The sequence below is a fragment of the Schistocerca cancellata genome, chromosome 5 (genome assembly GCF_023864275.1).
Source record: "Schistocerca cancellata isolate TAMUIC-IGC-003103 chromosome 5, iqSchCanc2.1, whole genome shotgun sequence".
In the NCBI taxonomy this organism is placed as follows: Eukaryota; Metazoa; Arthropoda; class Insecta; order Orthoptera; family Acrididae; genus Schistocerca; species Schistocerca cancellata.
In genome coordinates this window covers 263,429,498-263,455,818 of record NC_064630.1, presented here as the reverse complement: position 1 = coordinate 263,455,818, position 26,321 = coordinate 263,429,498, and the positions used below count along the sequence as shown (strand labels likewise).

Here is a 26,321-nt window from a genome sequence, read left to right as displayed (position 1 = left end):
TGTCGCAAAGATTAATAAGTTACAAGTGAAACTAAGCTTTCACATATAATGTTGATCTTTTTGCGCGTTTTACACTTTAAGACACATCACACAAATGTGCCAGTAAAATGTTTAATACCAAAATAAATCTCTGATCTTCTGGGCTCGAAATTCTTCTAGATGGCTTGTCATCAAAGAGTTGATTTTTAAATAAGAGTCAAATGCTCTGTGATTTCAGAAATTCATCGCACATAGTTCATCTTGCGCAAAAAGAAATTTACTTTGAAAATAACGCTTTTCAAACCACAATTCACAATATTTTCCCAAGATCTGTTGCAAATAGATCTGTTCCAGCATTTGCCAGAGTGTGCCACATAAGACGCGTCCCTGTGCTTGCTCAGCTACGGTGACGTAGAAAGCCCATATGTTTGTATGTGTAAAACATTATAAGATCTTACATTATGTCATAAAAGAAAGAAGACATCAGAGGATACTCCAAGAGAGTCTGAGTTTCTTGAACCATACTGAAATGAATAATTTGCGTTGAAGTTCACATTCATATGTCCAGATTCCCAGCGAAGTAGGCCTCCATCTAATATTAAGCTTTTCAGTGTGATTTTCGGGATGTAAATTTTCTTTGAGTACCAGTACTGTATTATCTCATGTTTGCTTCTTTATTACGGCATAATGCCATATGTGCTAGAAGATAAAAACGACCACTTGAAATGCAGTGAATAGTTGAAACTAGCCAATAGTGTGGAATTAAACACTTCATTTGAAACAAACTGGCTGCCTCAGTGGAAAAGATAATTAAAAAGTGAATTTCTTTATTAAAGCGACAAAAATCACTTCATTGTTCTACAAGGCGATTAATGCTTCACTGTCAGAAAGGTGGAAATAAAATAAGATCTGTAACTAACAACATATTGTAGCCTTCCATAACCATGTGAATGTACTTTAATTCACTTGATAGCTCCCAGCCACAGAATTCACTTTTTTTCATGTGATGTGAGAGCAGTAAACGAAGAGGCTACAGCAAAATCACTAAATGTAAACCCCCCACTATAACTCTGACTGCTCTGCGCATCAGCCCCGGATCTAGGATATTTCAAACCGGGGCAATACTAGATGATGGCGATCTGTTCAACAGTCATTCGGCAATCCCCCAAAACAATTCTCTCCACTTTCTCGATCATGTCGTCAGACCAGCTTGTGCAAGCCCCAGGTTGTTTCGGTTTGTTGTCACACGATGTTCTGCCTTCATTAAACTGTCGCACCCATGAATGCACTTTCGACACATCCATAACTCCATCACCACATGTCTCCTTCAACTGTCGATAAATTTCAATTGGTTTCACACCACGCAAATTCAGAAAACGAATGATTGCATGCTGTTCAAGTAAGGAAAACATCGCCATTATAAGTATTTAAAACAGTTCTCATTCTCGCCGCTGGCGGTAAAATTCCATCTGCCGTACGGTGCTGCCATCTCTGGGACATATTGACAATGAACGCGGCCCCATTTTAAAACAATGGGGATGTTTCTATCTCTTTCCAGTCTGGAGAAAAAAAATCTGAGGCCTTAGAACTTGAATGCACCTTGTAATTCACGAAGTACCAATATGAAATGCCTATTTGGCCTACTACAAGCGAAAAGCTTTATTTTAGGAAATAGTTTGACATTTCATTCATACGCTCCAGTTTTTGAAGCACGAGATCGAAAAGTAGTGGTACGAAATTTTTGTATAAATTTGGAATCGTCATATTATTCCATAATCTGTGTGATGTCCCCGTTTCTTCTCCTTCCTCATTCTAACAAACTATTTTCTGATCACTAATTCTGTAACTATTCCTATCATTGTCAAAGCTCATTCCTTCTCCAGTTAACTCTACTAACCCTGCCAGAATCACCGGTTTAGTTATCCAGCGATTATTATCCGCTTAGGTGTTATTACGTGTTCGTACAACCCATTTTCTGTGCTTCTCCCAGAATAGAACTTAAGCGGCTGCTAACCAGGAAACGTACAACTTGCCCTTTCTACTGCAGCGATCTGGTCAAAAATTTTCTGTCAAAATCTCATTTTCTTCGGTACACCGAGAAGATAACGTAATCTTTCTTACCTGTCATTACTGCTAGTTGTTTATTTCCACTCTGGTAGTCTGAATCTATGGACTTCGCTAGTAATTATGATAACGCTAATCATTCGCATACCCAATCAACCACATAAACAAACGGCTTTCACCCGTTCAGCTTTATTCCGCTCAGCTCTTATAGCCCAATCCCCTTTTGTCTGCAAGGAAGTTTATTTCTATATGTGACGAGGATTCCCCTGGCATGGACATCACGTACACTATGCACGCATTCAAAAATAAACTTATGATTCATTCAGAAATCAACTTAGAATGTGTTCAAAAAGCAACAGGGATGCGTTTCAAAATCATTTGAATAATCGATAGACTAACGTGCACTAGCTGCTTGGCACTTTGTGAAACAAGGTTTTTTTTCCTTAACAATACGAATTTGCCCCCTCACCACTGAAATTGCCGCCCGGTTCAAATACCCCGGTTCGCTGCGTACACAACCAACAGCAACATTTATGTAGCCAGAAACGGGAGGAGGTACTACTCATACGCGACTTAACTAGGCATGTGCATGATTCCGCTCGTAACTGCTTACATGAATTTAATGTAAGCAGTTGTGACGTCACGCTCATCGGAGGTAATTCGTTGTCACGAAGCATTGCATAGTCTTCCAAAACCTTTTGACACATTTTGCTGTTGGCAAATTCTTGTATGAGCCCTGTTTTTTAATGTTGTTTTTCCTATGCAATTTAAGTTTTATTCTCTCGTTCCTATTTTGTTGCTGCAGTATTATTCTGCAGTAGCGGGATTCAGTAATATCCTTTGTTAGAGTATCAATTCTTACCAGTCAATATTACAAAAAATTAACTGAAAACTAAAACAATGAAAAATTCCCGGGTTTTTCCCGGTTTTCTCCCGGATGAAAAAATTCCCGGGTATTTCCCGGATCTCCCGGGTCGTATACACCCTGTAAGAGCTGGTATATGACGTGTCATTTCGCGGGTGGCTCTCTATTTCATAGTATATGTTTTGCCTGTTACAGGGCTATTATAGGTGGTGGTAGGATGGTTCATAGGGCAAGTCTTACAGTGGGGACCATCACAGGGGTAGGAGCTATAGGGTAGGGAGATGAGTGCAGAAGCAGCATAGGGTCTGACAAGAATATTGTCGAGATTGGGAGGACAATGGAAAGCCATTCAAGGTGTGGTGGGCAATATTTCAGACAGAATGGATCCCATTTCAGGGCATGATTTTAGGAAATCATCACCCTGTTGAAGTAGCTGATTGACATATTCCAGACCAGAATAACACTGAGTCACCAACGGTGTGCTCCGAAGCTGTTTTGAGGAGGGATGAGCAAGCAGTACCAGGATTGGATGTGATGGCCCGAGAAATATGCTTTTTAACTAAGCTGGTGGAGTAATTACGTGTGGTGAATGCCAAAGTGAGAATGGTGGTGTATTACTGTAAAGAGTCTGCATCCTAACAAATACATTTGCCTCGGATGCCAAGGCTGTATGGGAGGGAATGTCCGACATGGAAAGGATGGCAACTGTCAAAATGTACATACTGTTGTTTGTTGGTACATTTAATGTGGACAGAAGTGTGTAGCTGGCCTTCGGCAAGGACGAGATCAACATCAAGGAGAGTGGCATGGGATTCAGAACAGGATCATGTGAAATTTAATTGGGAGAAGATATTCAGGGATTACAGGAATTTTAGCAGGTCAGTCTCACCATGAGTCCATATGGTAAAGATTTCATCAATGTATCTAAACCAAACCAGGGGCTGAAGACTTATGGATCTCAGGAAAGCCCCTTCCAAGCGACCCACGAAATGGCTGGCATAGGAAGGTGCCATCCTGGTTCCCATAGCCATACCAACCCTGATCTGTTTGTATGTCTGCCCCTCAAAGGTGAAGTAGTAGTTGGTTAGTATAATGTTGATTAAGATTAACAGGAAAGATGTCATAGGGTTGGAATCAGGTGGGCACTGACTGAGGAAACGTTCAGCAGCAGACAGACCATGTATGTGGAGGATGTTGGTACAGAGGAAGGTGGCATCAATGATGACAAGCAAAGTGTGTGGTGGGAGTGGTACAGGCACGGATTTCATATGAGCTAGGAAATGGTTGGTATCTTTGATGTAGGAGGGGATTTTTTGTACTATGGGTTGCAGGTGTTGATCAACTAAGGCAGATGTATGTTCAGTGGGTACTTTGAAGCCAGCAACTATAGGATGGTCAGGATGAGGAACAGACAGCGATTACATAATAAAGCAGAAGCTGGGACTGCTGAACAGAAAGGGGCGGGGGGGAGATCCCACCTTCAACCAAGAGACTATCAACAGGGCTAGTACGGAAGGCACCAGTGGCCAAACAGATGCCATGATGGTGCAGTGTGGAAGGAGCAGCCGAATCATAAACTTGACAACCATAGTCCAAGCGAGACAGCACTAAAGCACGATAAAAGCAGAGAAGGATGGTGCGGTCGCACCCCAAGAGGTGTGGGCAAGGAACCGAAGGACACTGAGTTTACGGAAACATCCTACCTTCAGGAGTCTGATATGTGACAGCCAAGTGAGCTTGTTGTCGAAAAGAAGACCCAGGAAAAGAAACTGTGGGACCACAGGTAATCGTCGTGCATCGAGATAGAGCTCCGAATCGGGGTGGATCGTAGTACGGTGACAAAAGTGGACCACCCGTGATTTTAAAGGAGAGGAAATCCGTGTGAGAGGGTCCATGCACAGACATGCTGTTAGCTCCCTGGAGCTGCTGCTCTGCAGAGGCCATCAAGGCCATCAAAGAGGAACTAACCCAAATAGAGAAATCATCCACATACAGAGCAGGGGCGACCAAAGGACCGACAGAGGCCACAAGTCTATCGACAGCAATGAGGAAAAGAAGTACACTCAATACAGAACCCTGTGGGATGCCATTCTCCTGAGTCCGTGGAGAGCTAAAAACAGTACCAACCCTAACCCTGAACGACCACTGGAACAGGAACTGGCAGATAAAAAATCAGGAGTGGGCCCCGAAGATCCTGCTGATGAAGTATAAGAAAGATGTGATGGTGCCAAGCCATGTCATAGGCCTTGCAAAGGTCGAAAAATACCGCAACCACATGGCGGCGCTGGGAAAAACCCTGCCGAACTGCGGATTCCAAATGAAGTAAATGATCAATCGGAGACCATACCTTTTGGAAGCCACAACAGTAAGGGGACACTAGATCCTGAGATTCGAGGACCCAATTGAGCCGACGGGCTACCATCCGTTCAAGTAACTTGCAAACAACATCTGTCAGCCTAATTGGCCGATGGCTCTTGACAAACAGGGGGCTCTTACCAGGCTTAAGGACAGGAACCACGATGCTATCCCTCCACTGAGAGGGAAAGTCACTCTGGAGCTAAATACGGTTAAACACCGGGAGAAGATGTTGCCATTGTGGAGCACAGATATGTTGAAGCAGTTGGTTATGAATGGAGCCTGGGCCAGGGGCCGTATCATGAGAAGAAGAAAGTGCTGAAATAAATTCCCATTCTGTAAAAGGTTTGTTGTAAGATTCTGACTGACAAGGGGTAAAACATAAGGCGGAAGCTTCGGCCCACTGTTTCTGGTGAAGGAAAGCAGCCGGATAAGAGGGGCATGCTGGTGCCATTGCAAAATGGGTCGCAAGATGTTCTGCGAGAATCAACGGGTCCGTACAGAGGCCATCTGGGAGTTGAAGGCCTGGGAGGGCGGACTGCCGATGACAACCTTGGAGAGAGCGAAGTGTAGCCCATACCCGTGACATAGGGACAGCAGAACCGAGGGAAGAAACAAAGTGTTCCCAAAACATCTGTTTGCTTTGTTTGATTAAGTAACGGGCTTTAGTGCAAAGGCGTTTAAAGGTAATAAGATTGGTAGTGAATGGGTGCCTCTTAAGGTGTTGCAAAGCTCGACAGCAATCACGGATGACAATGGCAATGGCCGTACTCCACCACGGGACTTGCTGGCAGCGAAATCGTCCAGATGAACACGGTACAAGAAGGCTAGCAGCGCGAACAATCGCATCAGACACGTCACGTAGGACGACATCAATGCAACCCGACAAAGAGGGAGAAAACACGACCTATGCAGTGTATAGAGGCCAATCGGCGCATTGGAAAGACCAACGAGGTAACCTGTCCATTGGGTAGCGGGAAGGGAGTGAGAGAATCAACGGGAAATGGTCACTATCACAAAGTTATCACATAAGCAGCAACCAGTCGCAAAATCATGTTTGTTTATTTACTTTTGCGAATCGATTTCCACTGATTAACAGCCATCATCGGTGCTACAAATACAAGAATAAAAATAACAGTGACCAAATGAATAAATGTACACAAAGCAATGTGAAACCAATTAAATGTATACAGATGCATTAAACCATTTAAAATGCATATACAAATTTACCTTTCAACGAATATGTGACCTGAGTAGTAACACTGTCTTAAGCAGAGGTCAAACATAGTGATACATCGAGAATTGACTATGACAACGAGAAACCATAAGGGGGCGCTGCAAAGCAAACCCACCCTCTATGCAAAAAGATACAGCTAAAATAAAAATGAGAAGAAGAAGAAGAAGAAGAAGAAGAAGAAGAAGAAGAAGAAGAAGAAATGACATACAAAGTGAAGTAAAATATAATGATAAAATACTGAAATATTTACAAAAATGGATATATTTCAAAGATTTTGTCAACCACACAGTTTTTTTGGATCTATACATAAGGAATAGTTATGGAAGGCTTTATTTTGGCATATTTCGAAAAAAGACACATACTGACTGTATCATAAACTATCATTCAGCCCACCCTAATCAATGTAAAATGGCGTTTTTCAGATTTGCATTTAATCATGCTTTCTGTAACCCACTTTCTTAAGAGGATCGTAAAACTAAGTTAGATATTATTTTTTCCCTAGCTAAATCTAACGATTATCCGCTACCCTTTGTTCAAAAAATTTATGAAAAATTTGCCAATAAATATAAAGACATGGGAGCAAATGGAGTAATTGCAGGGAAAAATGAAGCAATGAAATATATTTCTTTACCATACTATAGGGTAGTTAGTCTTAAAGTTGCAGCTATTTTTAGGAAACTCAAGGTTAAGATTGCTTTTTCAACCAAGAATAATTTGAGACAAATTTTAGATTATGGTGTAGATAAAGTAAAAGTTTTACACTAGTCGGAGGCTTACAAAATACTTGGTCCAAGCTGTAAAGCATGTTACGTAAGTCAGACTGGACGAAAAATTGAAACTAGATTTGCTGAACATGTCGCCATTGACAGAAAGGACGCGGCTGATAGGTAGAATTTTGCAGCCCACATTATAAATAGTGGACATGAACTTCCTCGAATTGAGACACATGCAAGGTTATTACATAGAGCAGAAAAGGGAAATTATCTTGATTTGCTAGAGGATATGGAGATCTTTTGTCATCATCATAGATCAGCTAGCGTGTGCCTTCTCAATGAACAGGTGAATGTGAGGGGAGTTCATTTTTGGGAGCTCTTTGCCGAGCAATTGCTTGATGGGAATGGAAATGATTGGACAAGGAAAGACGAGAGGGGGATGGAGGAGGGAAGAGTGAAAAAGGGGGGGGGGGGGGGGAGATACACAGATTGGTGATATGAATTATGTTATTGTGACTAAGTTTGCGTTGACACCCTTTAACTGGGCTTTAGCCTTCTTGTCGGCTGCAACAACAGACATATGGTGTGGATTTATGTCTCATGATATACGAGCACATCGTAAGAGCCCCTACAAGTTCTCAATTCATCCTATCGAGCCTGTGTTAATTTTCCTATGTACAAAGTGTGCCAGCACTTTATTTCTGCATTTGGTCTTGTTTCTTTAATACGTTTGTTTCGTTCGTGTCCATAATTTTCTTATCTCAACTTAGTTTACTTCATATGTGCATTCAGCAATGTGGCGCCATCTGACGAAAAAAGTCCGATCTTCCTGAATATCATTAACTGTACGCTAGATGGATGCCAACACCGTTTTACGTTTTGGCATTATGATTAACTTTTGCTCTTCGATAATATGATAAATAATTTTAGAAATTCTTTTAAAATTTTTTTCTATGGTATGCTTCTCACCTATGTTTGTTCCTTTTTACTAATTTGTACAACCACTTTTTGGTGTATATAACTATACTATGTGGTTGACAAAATCTTTGTCAATATACCCTTTTTTCGTAAATATTTCAATATTTTATCATTATATTTTACCTCACTTTGTATGTCATTTCTTCTTCTCATTTTTATTTTAGCTGTATTTTTTCGCATAGAGGGCGGGTTTGCTTTGCAGTGCCCCCTTATGGTTTCTCGTTGTCATAGTCAATTCTCGATGTATCACTTTATGTTTGACCTCTTCTTAAGACAGTGTTACTACTCAGGACACATATTGGTTGAAAGGCAAATTTGTATGTGCATTTTAAATGGTTTAATGTGTATGTATACATTTAATTGGTTTTACATTGCTTTATGTACATTTATTCATTTGGTCACTGTTATTTTTATTCTTGTATTTGTAGCACCGATGATTGCTGTTAATCAGTTGAAATCTATTTGCAAAAGTAAATAAAGAAAAATGATTTTGCGACTGGTTGCTGCTTATTTGGTTATTTTATGGTTTACGGTCGCTGGACAACTTGGGAACCACATGGAGCCCACCATTCATAACTATCACAAAGTCCATCGTGTGGCGACCAGTGTAATAAAGGGAGGAGGGAGGGAGAAGATAGAGAAAGATCAATGGCAGAAAAGGTACTACGACCGGCACTGAAATGAGTAGGGGAGCCATCATTAAGAAGGCACAAGTCGTGGTCTGCAAGAAACTGGTCTATGAGAAGACATCGTCTAGATGGAAATGCACTGCTCCACCAGGGATGATGAGCATTAAAATCCCCGATGAGGAGGAAGGGGGGAGGAAGTTGCTGAAGAAGGGCAGTTAAAGCAGCAGGCTTAAGAGTCCTGTCAGCAGGGAGATAAAGATTGCAAACCGTGACCTCAGAGTCCAGGTGGACCCTAACAGCAACTGCTTCCAATGTAGTTTAAAGAGCAATCTACGTGCTAACAATGTCTGTACGGACCAAGGTACAAACGCCACCAGAGGCCCGGAGGGAGCTGACCCGATTTTGACAGAAAACATGGAACCCACAGATGGCCGGTGAGTGATCATCAGTAAAATGAGATTCCTGTAGAACCACACAAACTGCAGAGTAAGACGAAATAAGGGATTTCAACTCCGGAGGGTGACAGTAATATCCATTACAATTCCATTGGATAACCACAGAACAATGATTCAAATGGGGGTTGAACAGGCTGCTGGGTCACCACCTGTCACTGACAAGGAGAGGGCGACAGGTCAGAATCAGGTTGCGAAGCCGGGGATGGGACCTCTGGTGACACCAGAGGCTCCTTGTCCCGGTACTTATGTTTCTTCTTCTTTTCTGTTTGAGATCAAGGAGGGCTGTGTTGCAATTAGGAGCCAGCTGCAGCAACATCGGGAACAGAAAGAGATCGGGCGACCTGGGGGCCCATAGACCATGGTCCTTGCGGGGCAGCAGACCTTTGGCTTAGAAGGATCCGGGAAGGGATATCCCAGGAGGGCCGCCCTTGACCGGCAGACGCTGAAGAAGTGGGACACTTCTCTGGCTGGGGAGGGGGAGCAGTGCCCGGAGGAGAAGGTGTGGGAGCCACAGGGGGGGGGGGGGGGGGTGTTTGGGACTGGGGTAAGGAAAGGGGAGGAAGGTGTGAAGATGTAACCAAAGCACAACTAGATGTCATGGACACAGGGTGAAGATGTGGATACTTCTTACGAGCCTCAGTGTAGGTTAAACAATCAAGGGACTTATACTCCTGTATCTTCTTTTCCTTCTTATATACTGGGCATGTGATGAACGTGGAGAATGACTGCCATGACAATTAACACACATAGGAGGGGGAACATAGGAACTCCCCTCATGCAATAGACATCCACAGTCACCACAGAGAGGGGCCTGCAAACAGCGGGAAGACGTGTGTCCAAAACGCAAGCACTTAAAACACCTCATAGGAGGTGGGATGTACGGTTTCACGTCACATCGATAAACCATAATCTTTACTTTCTCAGGGAGGGTATCCCCTTCAAAGGCCAGGATAAAGGCACCAGTGTCAATGTGATTGTCCTTCGGACCCTTCTGAATACGCCGAACGAAGTGAACACACCGCCATCCGAGATTGTCCCAAAGTTCCTCACCAGTTTGAAGGATGAGGTCCCTGTGAAAAATCACACCTTGAACCATATTTAGAGACCGGTGAGGGGTAATGTACACAGAAATTGTGCCAAGATGGTTACAGGCACGAAGGGCCAGACTGGGTAGCTGAAGCAGTTTTGATCAACAACCAACCCGACCGCATCTTGCTCAGAGAGTCCACTTCGCCAAACTTGTCTTCAATCTGTTCCACAAAACATAAAGGTTTGGTATTGGGGAAAGTATCCCTATCAGTCCTGGTGCAAACCAGATAGCGGAGGAAAGGTTTTGCCCCTAGCCGATGGGCCTGACCCTCCCGCCAGGGGGTAGCCATGGAAATGAAGACCGAAGGGGCAGGAGAAGCAGCACAAAAGAATCAGTTCCACACAGAGAGACGGCCGCAGAAGAACGGCCTGAGTTCTGGATTCATATGCATTTCATTTGCATAGCGTCTGCCCTGATACCACCCACTCCTATCAGGGGCTCTCCTCACAGGCGCCACCCAGCCACAGCGAGGGCAGTCTGACACGGCGGCCATTGCCGGGAGTTCCGATGTTCCAGGATGACAAGCAACCACTCCTTGGCTTACATGAGGTGGGCACAGCTCTGGTATCAAAAGTGTGATCCCTGTGTGTTCAAGGGGCTCAACCAAAAGTGTACATAGCGACCCCACCACACAGGCTGGCTACCATGCTGGCTATGCATCCTAGCATCAGATAACGATGTGAAAAAAAAGGTGGAATGAAATAGGAGGGCACACATCGGAGACACTAGGTAAGGTGCTCTTCCCCAAATGGCTCACACTATGGAATAAAAATTTAGTAATGGGGGTCAACCCCAGAGGGGGACCAGGGAATGCCTAAAGGATGAGGAGATTATGCAACAAAACCAAATTGCAAAACCAACATAAGCAAGGACACCAAGTGAGGGAGAGGAGAGGGTGAAGGGGAAGGAGCAAGGAGAGGAAAGGAGGGGAAGGGGAAGGAAATGCAGCCCTGGAAAGGAGGAAGGCTGCAATAGCTCGGGGCCCTGTGCTCGCCACGCACGTACTCACGAAAGAACCGTGAGCCCCCTGGGGGGGGGATCAAGAACTGTAGCCAAGAGAAAGCAACATGGAACCACAAGTAACGTGCACCTTCTAGTGACAATTGCTGCACTTCTCTACCTTCCCACAATAAATCATCCTGTCTTATTTACTGTAATGAATCATTCTTTTAATTTCAATGGAGAAATAATACAGCCAACCAGATGCAAATAATTTTTTAACACACACCTTTGGTTTGACACCTCTAACGATGTCTTCATCAGAACGAAATTTTAACAACCGTAAAGTTACATTGTTAGAAGGCAAGAATGATGTTTGTTGCAATGTATACATATCAAAGGCTGGAACAAATTAATTTTTTACTTGAGCATGTCTGCTCGCATCTTTGACTACTGCCTCCCTGCAATGTAAATTTATGATTGTTAAAATTTCATTCTGATGAAGGTATGCTTAGAGGTGTCGAAACCTAGGTCAATGTATTAAAAAAATTTTTTTGCAAGCAGTTGGCTGTATCATTTCTGTGTTGAAACTTATATACAATTACTGAAAGCCAGCCATGCTCAAAACTGTGCACATTCTTTGATTTTATTCCCTCTTATTCCTTTATAAGACTAATTATAGAGCCATCAAAATGTATTTAGTTGTACATTAATTTCTATAATCAATTTTTATTTTTTGAAATTCTGTTACATTCTGACCAGCTTTAAACTGTCAGGAGATGAATGCTTTTTTTCATATGGTTAAACATTTTTAAGACTCTTGCTTTCTTATATACAAATGAATATATTTTAAAGATCTGTACTTTAAAATGAACATCCTTTTAATCACTTCATATAATTATTTGTACGTTATGAATGCATCAATGATCTCTATGATCCCTTTGCATCTTATTTGCAACTGGTTGAAGCACGCTTGGTAGTTTTGACTCATTTTTACGTCTCATGACTTGTTGCACTGCAGTGGAATGAGATGTATATCGTGTTTTTGTTGTAACACTGTTATTGGTGTTTAATTGTTTGATGTAGTAGCTAGTAATGTACTTTCTTTTACTTTTGTTACAGATTGTGAAGATGACTACTGCACAGCCGAAACCAGTAATTTTCTTGCATGACCAGGTGCAACATTCTAGGACAAAGACTTCTGAATCTAGCCCTAATATGGAGCTGGGTTATTACAGGATTCACAAGTAAATGTGAGCCTTCTCCAGGCTGGATCCTCATAAAAGTTAGTGCAATGCTTAAGTCAAAGAAACATTCATAAATGCATCCTCTCCTGTTTTTAAACCTTTTGCTGTGTGTAGGCAATTTGCTCACTGCTATGGAAACTGTACATAAAATACGACTAACAGTGTAAGTAAGAATAGGCTATTTTACTCATCGAACCAACTGAGCTGAAAACAAGTCATGATATGCACCACATTTTGTCAGCCACGGCTTAAATTGGAATTTCTTCATGCATCTGAAGCACCAACTAACAAAGCTATGTTGCTTATGAGTCTCACAATAGACAAAATGCCAATTGGCAATGATGTGATGCAGTAGCTTGCTGAATTGATCCTGTGGACAAATTACAAGTAATGGATTTGAAAATTAATCGTAATCTATTGTCAATGATGTTACTTTGCAGTCTTCCAGACAATTACGATGATCCATTGAGTCTCAGGGCAATTTATCTCTTGCTGAGACATGAGAACTAAAAATACTTGAAGAACACAGGGATTCAGAATATGATGAAAATGCTTGGACCACAGTGTTTGTTGAAGTTGTAAACCGTTCATGAACACGTCAAAAGGTGCTGTGAATGAAAATGACAAATTTGAACAAAAATCAAACCAAAAACAAATGAAGCAGAACTGCTGTACAAGTGTGAACTTCTGTAATAAAAAGAGAAAGAGCATGAATGCTTTTTGAAGAAGGAACAGAATGAATGGGCTAAGAATAAAGTCAGTGAAGCTCATTGTTGTTTTACCATGACTGAATTATGGTTGTTAAGTTTTGTTACAGGTTCTGTGGTGTATAGACGTGGTTGCATGCCACAAAAGTTTAACAGTTTGCTGCCGAGTTGGTGGCAGCAGCGCACTTGTGAAACATGTTACACAGTATACATCAGTCCTGGCTGTGCTGTCCTGGTCACTTCTGTAGTTCCCTCGCCTGTGAAAATTGTCCACAGAGTGGAGGGGCAACACTCTGTTATCTTCCTTATCATCATTAGTGTCACTCATGGTAGGTGAAAGCCAGAAATGTGTAAAAGATTCTCAGTCCTAAGATGCTGTAATAATGAAGGGAAATTAAATTCATTCCAATCATCTTTATTCTTATGTAACCATTCTACTGCCTCATTTGATAAACCATGCTTGTGTGTCTTCAAACTGCTTCATAACGTGCTCCTACATTGTAATCCTGCGAAAGGCCATGAAAGACAACTAGTAATGCTGCTTCTGCCATTTATGAGCAATATTTATATAATTCTTCAACATACCTCACTCAGCTTCTCAACTTAACACATTTGGTCAGAAGGTTGACATGCTGGCCAAGTCAATGAACAGGGAAACATTAGTCCTAATGGAAACAAGGCATTTCCATAGGCTATTCTGACTGCTTTACAGCCTATCAAGTGTGAGTGGCAAAGGATTGTAGTATTCACATTTCAAGAGATGCTAAGTTTTTTGTTCACAGTAGTTCTAAAACAAAGCAGAGTTTCATGGATTTCTATGAAAGGTAAGGATGAGTTATAAACATGAACTTTGAAGAAAAGATCTTCCAAACACCGAATTGGAGCCACCATCTGTTGTTGAATTACTGCACTGCTCTGAAAAAGAGGGTGTTCTGCCCAGAACTGACTAAGTCAGCAGCACAACAAAATGTGGATGTTGCAGACAGACATTAGTGTGACCTGACAGAAGAGGGCCTCCAACCAAGATTTGTTCCCAAAACAGTGCAAGACAAAAAACCAGTCTCCAAGAACAGTGCCTTGTAAGGAGGATGGTTTATTAGCCTTGTAAGGAGGATGGTTTATTAGACCAGATCAACGCTAATACCAATTGTCGAACCACAGATTGATGGAGACAAAACTTCCTAAGCTTCTTGCAGAATGATGACTAACTGAAACTCAGCTGCTGACAGGTGTTGTTGATATACCTCGATGTGGACAGCGGAAAATGTGTGCCCTGACCGGGACTCGAACCCAGGATCTCCTGCTTACATGGCAGATGCTCTATCCATCTGAGCCACCAAGGACCCAGATGAATAGCGTGACTGCAGGGACTTATCCCTTGCACGCTTCCCGTGAGACTCACATTTCCAACTGTCCACAATTCTACATATGTAATGTACCTTATAGACATTTGCCTATTCGCTCATTCTTGCAGAATGTTTCAGAATCCTAAAACAGGCAATGATGGAGGATATCACAATAAAACAACTGAGCATCTCACAATCCACTAGAAATCGCCATGGCTATTCTACTAGATGTCTGCTTGTGTTCACACCCTACCCCACCTTCACTATTGTTTCCTTAGACATCTTGTCCGCTTGTTTTATATTCTCCGCACAGCAACACAAGCATACCCAGAATTATATCACTTCTGAACTGTGACTTGTCAACCTTTCAAAAGTCCTGCATTCTGCTGCATCTTATTTATACACAAGTATCATCTGCTATTAACTCACATCACAGACTTTTTTTGGTCTGGGCAGTAGCTAGGGACTATTTTAAAATCAGCAGTGATAAACAACAAACTTATCTACCCAATCAGTGTTGTCTGCTACCAACTCAGAAGCTTACGTACGATAATCTTAATAAGAATAAAAAACATATAGTGAACATTACTCTCCTGTCTCTATGGAAGTACTTATATACACTTCATCAAGAACCATATTTGACAGCTGTGCCACTTAAGAGTAGGTCACTCACTAATTTATTTGTATGTATTCAGGTATACCAAATCACCGTTCCTCATTATAGCACAAGCAAGAACACAGTCAACATCAGAGTATTTTCAAACTAGCATTACTTAAGCTATACAAAGAGTGTGTATGTATGTCTTTAAAGAACTTACAGCTGACGCAACTGTATATGTGGAGCAGTTTCAATTTCAATAAAATTACCTGCAAAGCCCATTTGATGAGATTTTTGCTGCGTGGATCAGTCACTGGCCCTAACCTGTAGCACACGATGAAGCTGATCAGTCCAGTACAACCAATATACAAAAACACATACTTCTGGTACTGCTGCAGAATAAGCTGGAGATTTCCCCAAATGGTCTGAACGATGTACAATGCTACAGTCGATCCACCAATTAAAAAACCATACATTAAAGGTCTCTGAAAATTAAAAATAATCATTGCATTAGCATTGAATTGTTTCACATTTAGTAACTGTTTACAGCGAGTGCCAACACATTTCATTATTTTCCTAAGAAACATACTGCAGCACTCACAAAAATAACTATGATTACTGAAAGTATTCATACTGTGAAAGTGATATACAAGAAATTCTTTTATACAGAAACATAAAAGTGTTCCAAAACTTAAAGAAAACACTGGAACTAGTGTTGCTTAGTCAGAAACCAAAAACAGGAAAACATTACTGTAACCGTATCAGAAATAATAATGTTGTTACTGAGATCTTACAACTTCTGTGGTAGGAATACTGTATTTATAGTCACAATAGTGATCAGACCCGACTTTGCACGAGTAGCTCAAAGTATCTATGGCTGGATGACTTGTTTATAATATGTAGTGATGTACTCAAACCTTCCTCGTAACACAGTCTATTGGTGAAAACTGTATCTAAGTTCCCACAGTGATTCCTGATATCAGCCATAACATACAGACAGCAGAATTGGGTGTGGGATTTTATTATATGTATAGATATATTTGTGGTTGAGCAGGTAAGTGAGAAAGAATAATTTGAAAGGTCCAGGGCGCCATTCCACTTGGTTATAGCCCCTCTGTTTTCCCAGAGAGGATTTAATGTGACTTACACATCATAAGGGTAAAAATGAAAAAAATCATGTTGCATCAAGGTTAATACTCCACACTGAACTGCAGGTCTCTATGAACTTGACTGCTAAGACCATTTTTAAGTATGAGAAAGGTAAGGGCATTTCACTTTCGATAGAACATACCTAATAAGTCACTGGCCATCTTAGTTTTCTAGCCAATCTTCAGCTTGATGAATACTTTACTGTAGTTACTGCAAATAACATATGCCTCCATCTATACCCCAAAGTCACCTTAGAGTGTCCGACCTGCTCCCCCCCCCCCCCCCCCTTTCCCTGAGGACATACACTCATCATTTGTACCTGATTAATACATAGTGCATGGAGACATTAGCAGCTCAAAAGCCAGTACTGGGGCTTAACACCCATCCCATCTGCTATGTTTTTCTACTCCCATAAATAAGCATTCTTTTCTAATTTTTATCTTATATTCAATATATTTACCTGTTGACATGTAACACATACTTACATGTAACTTTTTTGCGTGTAACATTTACTTTAAGATATCAAGTTCTTACACACTGAGGCAACAAAAGTAATGAGGTACTGGCACATTCAGATGGTGGCAGTGTCATGTACACAAGGTATAATAGAGCAGTACATTGGCAGAGCAGTCATCAGCTGATTCATGAGAAAAAGTTTCCGATGTGATTATGGCTGCAAAACAGAAATTAACAGACTTTGAATGTGGAATGCTAGTTGGAGCTAGACATTCAGGACATCTCATTTTGAAAATTATTAGGGAATGCAATATTCCAATATCTACAGTGTCAAGCGTGTGCCGAGAATACCAAATTTCGGGCATTACCTCTGACCATGGACAATGCAGTGTCTGATAGCCTTCACTTCAAGACTGAAAGCAGCAGCAGTTGTGTAGAATTGTCAATGCTAACAGACAAGGAACAGTGTGTGAAATAACTGCAGAGATCAATGTGGGAAACAAGATGAATGTATCTGTTATGAGTGTGTGACAAAATTTGGAAATAGTGGGTAATGGCAGCAGACGACAGATGCCTTTACGAACAGCACAACAACCGCACATTCTCTTCTGGGCTTGTGACCATGTCGATTGGACCCTACGTGACAGGAAAATCATGGCCTGGTCAGATGAGTCCTGATTTCAGTTGGTAATAGCTGATGGGAGGATCTGAGTGTGGCGCAGATCCCAAGTTGTCAACAAGGTACTGTGCAAATTGGTGGTGGTTCCATAATGGCGTAGACGCTGTTCACGTGGAATAGACTGTGTTGATTGGTTTAACTCAGGGCTTAACAACTGGCCGGTTTTGAGCGCGAGTACTCGCGTCTGCTCAGGCACGTGCTCGTGAGTAGGTGCAAGGTCGCGGAGTAGGGAGGGAGGGGAAATGCGAGTGCACGTTTGAATGTGATCTCGCGTTCTTAACAGATTTAACTAGCCATCTGATTGCTTTGAACATTTTACTACAAGGTAAAGATCTGCTAATTACTCATTTCATAGATCGAATACGAGCTTTTAAAATGAAATTGACACTTTGGGTGAGTCAGCTGGAAACAGGAAACCTAGCTCATTTTCCTAAATTATCATCCATGTAAGATGTTCACAAAGACTGAACGTTATTCACATAGTGCTTTCAAGATCTGACAGCACTAGACAGTGATTTTGATCTGTTCTCTCCATATTCAGCGAATATTTAAGAGATTCGTCCTGAGCTGCAGCAAGAAATTATTGACCTGCAGTGTGACAGAGAATACACAGACAAATTTCAGAACAAGAAAAACATTTTGGAATTCTACAGACACTTCCCTCAGGATAGATTTCCTTGTTTGCACAAACTGGCAGCTACAATATCAATGTTCGGTTCCACGTATGTTTGTGAACAACTGTTCTCTGCAATGAAATGTAACAAGACGCGCCTGAGAAACGCATTGTCTGATTGAAATTTAAACTGCACGCAGTGCCTAAAATGCACAAGAACCATTACTCCGAACATAGACGCAATTGTAAAGGACAAAAAGTACAAGATAACCGAGAATCCCACACTTCAGTGACACCTTTTATTGTGTAAGAGTTCACAAATTAATGCGAATGTAGAGGCATACACTAAGCTAATAAAATTATGTGGCATGTGTACATTCTCCTTTATTTGTTTCATTTGTCGCAGTAATAATTCGTGAGTGATATTCCTGCAGGTGGCCGCAGATTTACATTGACTGGCGGCAGCTGTTGTGTGCCCCACGTGACTTTCCCCACTCTCTGCTCTGGTCCGGTAGTGGGGGTAGCGTGCTCGCGCTGCTCCGTGCTCGCACCTTGCTGCTCACAGCTTGCTCCGCGAGCACGTATGTTGTGAAGCCCTGGTCTAACTGAACCAATCACTGACTGGAAACAGTTATGTACAGCTACTTGGAGACCGTCTCCAGCCATTCGTGGACCTTGTGTTTCCAAACAGCAGTGCAATTTTTATGGATGACAATGCACACTGTCTCCAGGCCACAACTGCTCATGATTGGTTTGAAGAACATTCTGGACAATTTGCACAAATGATATGGCTACCTAGACTGCTCGACATGAATCCTATCAAAAATTTATGGGACATAATGAAGATATCAGTTTGTGCACAAAAATCCTCACTGGCAATACTTCCACAATTATGGATGGCTATAGAGGCAGCAGCGCTCAATATTTCTGCAGGGGACTTCCTTGACTTGAGTCAATGGCATGTTGAGTTCTGCACTACTCTGTTCAAAAGGAGGTCCAATACAATATTAGGTGGTATTTATGACTTTTGTAAGCTCATGTATTAGCCTAAATTTCACTAGAATTTAGTACTCTGATTCTTATTTTGATTGTTCTGGTTCCAATGGTGTAACTGATTCTCATAAGGGCACCCTTAATTTAAATTAATAACTTTTTTCCTTTATTACAGTGCATACAGAAAAAACCTATGATGTAATCTGTACATTTGTGAAAAGTGGCCCACACCAATAGGAAGTCTGGCAGTCCCAATTTCCTGTTAAGTATTTGAAATTAGCTACAATTAATTATGTTCTAAAATTATTAAAGTTGAAATTTTACTTTAATTTTTCTGTACAAGATGACATAACTAATAATTTCATGTAATTTACTTTGATTTGCAATATGGCATTCACCCATGTGAACAAAGGGATTCACATTGCATAAGAAGAATAGTGACCACATATTTTCTCTTAATTTCTGTCCGGCAGTATTTTTTTATAAACTCAAATCACATTAGTTACAGTGCATCTAAAACAGTAGAATCCAACCTACCCCATTTTTAAAGCATACTGTAGTTTCAGAAACTCCTGCGCCTGCTTCCAGACATCATCATTCAAGCTTCCAAGCTTGTAACTGTAATCCAAGTCACAATGATCTTTCTTTGGGGAACATATACTAAGAATACTCTTTGTAAATCAAATTAAAGAACATCCATTTCAGTAGTGGAATTTTCTGTGCATTGCATTTTCCTTGAGTGTCCATAAAGTTGTAGTTTGGATTGTACAGTAGGTTCAGGGTAGAAGTTGGAGTAGGATTTCCTGTAGTAATTTGATGACAGTTTTGGAAGGCTGCCCAAGAATTATTTCATTAAGGTTTTCTCATATTATTCTTCATTTGTTTTATTTGAGAACATGACTTTTCTGAATAAGCGTTCATCCCATGTTATGTATCCAGCCAGCATGGCACAGTTTATTATTTAATCTTAAGAGCACTGTAAATTTTTCTTGCACACTTCAGTTTGGCATCTCATTTCTCACATTTAAACCAAGACACCTTTTCTCCTGAATTTTCATGTGAAACTTTCTGGACATTTAGATGGGATAATATTCGCAATACTTATTATGTAAACCTTCCTCTAACCATAACATTGTTTTCTATAATGTGTTAAACACTGCCTGCTTATTACCAGTGGAAAATTCATGACACTATTTGAAGTATATGTCAGACCTAATTTTTGTGGGTCTGTATCTCTGGTCAGTGACACTGATCACTTGACGAAAGAGGCGGTCCTGTGACTGAGCCATTGCGGCTTGAAAATTTCCAGAAATGTTACTATGGATCAAGACGACTATGATATTATAGGTAATGGATTTTGACAAAGATGCCGGCCATTTATTTATTTATGATGGACACACTGAACATTTGCAAAATGTGTTACACAGATTTGGTGAGTATTTGTGTGTGGCAGAACTTTGCTATTAATTATATAAATATATCACTGATATTTGAAGAACCTTGTCAGTTTGGCAAAGTGTATGTGCCCTATTAAGTATCTACTTTTGCTTTCATAGATGTATGATGTAACAGCTGCACAAAAATTGCTCACTGTTTCACCCAAACACCCATCCATCCTGTTCCTTCAGACTGGAAGTCTGCTGTCCTCCTCACATATCTCTGCAATCTGGATGTTTCAGCAAAAAAATGAGAACTCTGTGACAGAATTAAGAATGCATTTTGAAAACCTTGGTTCACTAAACCTGATCTCAGCCATTCCAGGATGAGATCACTGGAGTGTTTGTCATTTAGCACTAACCAAGGAGTACTGTATGATGGAAGACTGTGGATAAAGTGTGTATTACCTACCTACATAGGACACGCAATGAATTAAATAAGATCACATGTAAACAGATTTTTCTACTAGTTATCTGATGACAGGTAAGTTCTGAGACTGTAACATTCACAATGAAAACAATAATAAACTGTCATGCTGCATGAACTTACCTTAGGAAACAGTCTGCTGATGAAGTAGGTTAAGATAAGAAAGCTGGCTGTTATTCCAAGTGATATTCCACAAATGTAATAAAACAATGAATTTTCGCTTAGCTGAGGAGCAGACATGAAGGTCAGCATAGCAACAGCAATCAACAACACTCTCCAATAGTCAACACCTGGAAAGTAAACATAACTGAGTGTTTGGTCATCAGACTACTACTCACATTCTTAGGGCAACCTTTGCTAATCACAATTTAACTGCTTTCTCTAACAAATAGTTCTTCCCAAGAGCTTACAGGAGAGTACACACTCCACACAAAACTTACAGATGCAGCTAATTTGATTCATCAGCTGTGATACAGCGAATAACTTCATTAACCAATGACAATGGTGCAAACTACTAAGACCAATTTTAGACAGCCACGAAAAAAAGGGAATTAGCATACGGCATATACAGGGTGCTACAAAAAGGTATGGCCAAACTTTCAGGAAACATTCCTCACACACAAAGAAAGAAAATATGTTATGTGGACATCTGTCCAGAAACGCTTACTTTCCTTGTTAGAGCTCATTTTATTACTTCTCTTCAAATCACATTAATCATGGAATGGAAACACACAGCAACAGAACGTACCAGCGTGACTTCAAACACTTTGTTACAGGAAATGTTCAAAATGTCCTCCGTTAGCGAGGATACATGCATCCACCCTCCGTCGCATGGAATCCCTGATGCAGCCCTGGAGAATGGCGTATTGTATCACAGCCGTCCACAATACGAGCACGAAGAGTCTCTACATTTGGTACTGGGGTTGCGTAGACAAGAGCTTTCAAATGCCCCCATAAATGAAAGTCAAGAGGGTTAAAGTCAGGAGAGCATGGAGGCCATGGAATTGGTGCGCCTCTACCAATCCATCGGTCACCGAATCTGTTGTTGAGAAGCCTATGAACACTTTGACTGAAATGTGCAGGAGCTCCATCGTGCATGAACCACATGTGTCGTACTTGTAAAGGCACATGTTCTAGCAGCACAGGTAGAGTATCCCGTATGAAATCATGATAACGTGCTCCATTGAGCGTAGGTGGAAGAACATGGGGCCCAATCAAGACATCACCAACAATGCCTGCCCAAACGTTCACAGAAAATCTGTGCTGATGACGTGATTGCACAATTGCGTGCGGACTCTCGTCAGCCCACGCATGTTGATTGTGAAAATTTACAATTTGATCACGTTGGAATGAAGCCTCATCTGTAAAGAGAATATTTGCACTGAAATGAGGATTGACACATTGTTGGATGAACCATTCGCAGAAGTGTACCCATGGAGGCCAATCAGCTGCTGATAGTGCCTGCACACGCTGTACATGGTACAAAAACAACTGGTTCTCCCGTAGCACTCTCCATCCAGTGACGTGGTCAATGTTACCTTGTACAGCAGCAACTTCTCTGACGCTGACATTAGGGTTATCGTCGACTGCATGAAGAATTGCCTCGTCTATTGCAGGTGTCCTCGACGTTCTAGGTCTTCCCCAGTCGCGAGTCATAGGCTGGAATGTTCCGTGCTCCCTAAGACACCGAACAATTGCTTTGAACGTCTTCCTATCGGGACACCTTCGTTCTGGAAATCTGTCCTGATACAAACGTACCGCGCCACGGCTATTGCCCCGTGCTAATCCATGCATCAAATGGGCATCTGCCAACTCCGCATTTGTAAACATTGCACTGACTGCAAAACCACGTTTGTGATGAACACTAACCTGTTGATGCTACATACTGATGTGCTTGATGCTAGTACTGTAGTGCAATGTAAACACAAGCACCAAAGTCAACATTACCTTCCTTCTATTGGGCCAACTGGCGGTGAATCGAGGAAGTACAGTACAAACTGACGAAACTAAAATGAGCTCTAACATGGAAATTAAGCGTTTCTGGACACATGTCCACATAACATCTTTTCTTTATTTGTGTGTGAGGAATGTTTCCTGAAAGTTTGGCCATACCTTTTTGTAACACCCTGTATTATGATTGATCAATGTAGCAGGAAGAGTGCTGCTTTGGTCATGTCATTTAATTCACTAGCGCTCTAAGCTATAGTTTCTTATTTCCAAGCAGAATATTGTTTTCTACTACTATTATTACAAACTCAAATGAAGAAAGGAGTTAGATATCTTGGATTATTTCCTGAGTAATGTCCTGAAGAATCTGAGGGCACCTGGAGAACAGGCACTAGTAAATTTAACCCCTGATAGTGTGTGCTAATAGGAAACTTCCTGGCATATTAAAAACCAGGACTTGAACCTGGGACTCTTGTCTCTCATGGGGAAGTGCTCACCAACTGAGCATCCAGGCACAATTCATGATCCCTCACAGCTTCACTTCAGCCAGTACCACATCTTCTATCTTTTCAACTTCACAGAAGTTCTCCTGCATACCTTGCAGGACTAGCACTCCTGAAAGAAAAGATACTGCGGAGACATGGCTTAGCCACAGCGTGGGGTATTCCAAAATAAATTTTCATAATGCCTGTATTATTTCAACATGGAGAACAACTGAAGAGCAACACTAATATGCTCACATATGCTGAGGCCATTTCTCTATTACGTGAACATGAAAATTAATAAAAATCTCTTACAATACAATTCATAAATGCAGCCAACTTCAAACGAACACAGTTAAAAGCTTTTTGTCTTAACTTTACAACAACCAAATAACAATGCATTTCAAACTAATAACATTACTTTTGCTAAGACTGATTAATTATCTCAGCACTGTTATCCTCTGGCAACTGATTAAAAGCTGAAACTGAACCACAGATTAAAAAGGCCAACAAATGTTAGAGCCTTTGACAGTTTTCCGAATCAATGTATTTTCTTAGCCCAGCCCAAAAAGACCACAAAATGTTGGCCAATGAGAAAAATTTATAGTCACATATTTATGTACAGTGGTAGGGGGAAGTGTTATGAACAACATACCATACTAAAAATCCTGAACTAGTGGGGTGTGAGTGTGGGGGTGTCAGTGTGTTTAAAGGGCACTTTTTGAGTTTTTTTTCTTTTTTTAATATCTCAAAAACATCTGGTAAAAAGTTTGCCAGCAAAAAATTAATTTACATTAAATAGTCTGCAATAAAAGGTCCCATTTTTTCCTCTTTGACTAATAGTTTGTGTGTTGCAGGGAATGGAAAAAAACAAAGATTATTAAAAATAGTGTTCTAATGGTTATAAAATTGATGTTTATTGTTCAGTGAAGTGGGCTAAGAAGACATACTAAATGTGTTTACCACATGCAAGTGCTATATAACTGTATTGAGGGATAAATTTTGTTCTGTGGGTGTAACAGGGTGAAAGACAGGGGTGGAGGTTACAAGTGTGAGGGAAGATTAGTCACTGGATTGTGATCATGCACTTCCCTCCTTCATAGGTATGCTAAATGAAGTGCAAGCAGGCAGTTCCACAGACTACTGCACTATGCCACCAAAAGCAGCTACAGGGTATTTCAAAAGTTTCTTAATAACCTGAAAATAACTCCATTATATCAACACAACTCAATGGATTTGTTTTGTTTATTCACATGAGGAAAACATACAGGAAATTCTGAGGAGGCATAGTCTGGCTATAAACTGCAAAGTGAGCAGCCCTAATGGTGGGGAAGTGGCCTTTTCCCATACTGCAGTACAGTATGACTAAAGAATCAATTTCACTCTAGCACTGTAGAACAGTGTGTGTGTGTGTGTGTGTGTGTGTGTGTGTGTGTGTGTGTGGGCGCGCGCGCGCGCTGTTCTACTTAGATTCTGACCATGTGTGTGTCTTGCATTAGTACTGTTGGTAATTCATACTTGTATACCATGTAGCATTAACACACTTTGTAGAAAATACACCCCCCCTCCCTCCCACTGGCAGTCTGCACACTGAGTCGTAAGCAAATCGTAAGATGAGCTGCAGAAAGGTTGATATAACTTTGTGAAACATCTTGTAGTTGCTCTATGCGATACTGTGGGGTTGAGAGAATGGGGAATTGCCTTTTCACTCTTCATTTTGCGGAACTATGGAGGAGCGAAGTGCATGACCACAATCCAGTGAACTACCTTTGCTCAGGCTTGTAGCTTCTACCTCCACGTTTCCACCCTGTTACACCCCAGAACAAAATTTATTCCTTAGTATAGTTCTATTGCCCTTAGATGTGGTACAAACATTAAATATTTGTTCTTAAACCACATTAATTGGAAAAAACAACTGAATTCTGGCTGAACAGGCCATGAAGGCCCAATGGTACCGACCGGCCACCCTGTCATCCTCAGTCCAGAGACCGGAGCTGCTATTTTTGTCAAGTATTTCCTCAGTTTGCCTCAACGGCTGAGTGCACCCTGCTTGCCACAGCACTTGGCAGTTAGTGCTTTACTTCAGTGATCTGTTGGGAACCGGTGTTACCATTGTGGCAGGGCCACTGGTAGATCAGTGGACAATATACATTAATTTTATACCATAAAAACACTATTTTTAATAATCTGCAATGTCTCATCCCGTGCAACATGGGAACTATTAGTAAAAAGAAAAAAAAGGGGGACCTTTCATGTAGGAAATTTAATGAATTCTGCACTGAGAAATATTTTCACTAGAACCTGAGGTTTTCCCCCAGTCACGAAAAACAAAGTGACCTTTAACCCCCACACACATGTATGCTCACACACCCAATGATCATGATTTTTAATATGTTACTCATTACACTCCCACCTACCACTATACAAAAATTTGCAACTCTATGAATTTTTTCCCCAATATTCCTTTGTTGACTGGATTATTCAAGGAAATCTAAATAATTAGATGTGTCAGTTTTAAACAATAAGTCTCAAATCTGGACTTGTACAAAATATATTTGAATACGAATTTTGAAGAAAATTATCTGGACCCATAACAGACACCAATAATAATGATTGGAGAATGCTATATAATGATGGATATATGCAAAGAATGACATAGATTGCAACAGATAGCGCATGTCATTAGACCACTAACAAACAGATCAAGAGTGTGACAGAAGAGCTTCTCATTAAAGCTGACTTCTTGGATGCCTACATGAAAGACACTTTGACAACATTCAAAGTGATTTGGAAAAATTAAGACATGGTAGAGACTGGAAGATTATTAGTAACACAGGAAAGTGGCTTCATAAGGTTCATTCTATAGCAAAGAGCCTTCAACTACACCTACATACAAACTCTGTAAACTTCATTCTATAGCAAAGAGCCTTCAACTAC

At 41.0% G+C, this 26,321-nt stretch overlaps 1 protein-coding gene and 1 non-coding gene across 2 annotated transcripts in view; both read right to left on the bottom strand.

Annotated features, from left to right (window-relative positions):
* LOC126188188 (nuclear envelope integral membrane protein 1a) overlaps nt 1–26,321 on the bottom strand; it is a 99,119-nt gene that overhangs the window by 35,548 nt on the left and 37,250 nt on the right. The window contains exons 4-5 of the mRNA XM_049929721.1: nt 21,079–21,245; nt 15,472–15,687 (exon numbers count right to left, since the gene is read on the bottom strand). Coding sequence (XP_049785678.1) covers nt 15,472–15,687; nt 21,079–21,245 — 383 coding nt within the window. The remainder of the gene's footprint in view (nt 1–15,471; nt 15,688–21,078; nt 21,246–26,321) is intronic.
* Trnat-ugu (transfer RNA threonine (anticodon UGU)) lies at nt 14,528–14,601 on the bottom strand. The gene has a single exon. It is a non-coding gene; the product is annotated as a tRNA-Thr (tRNA).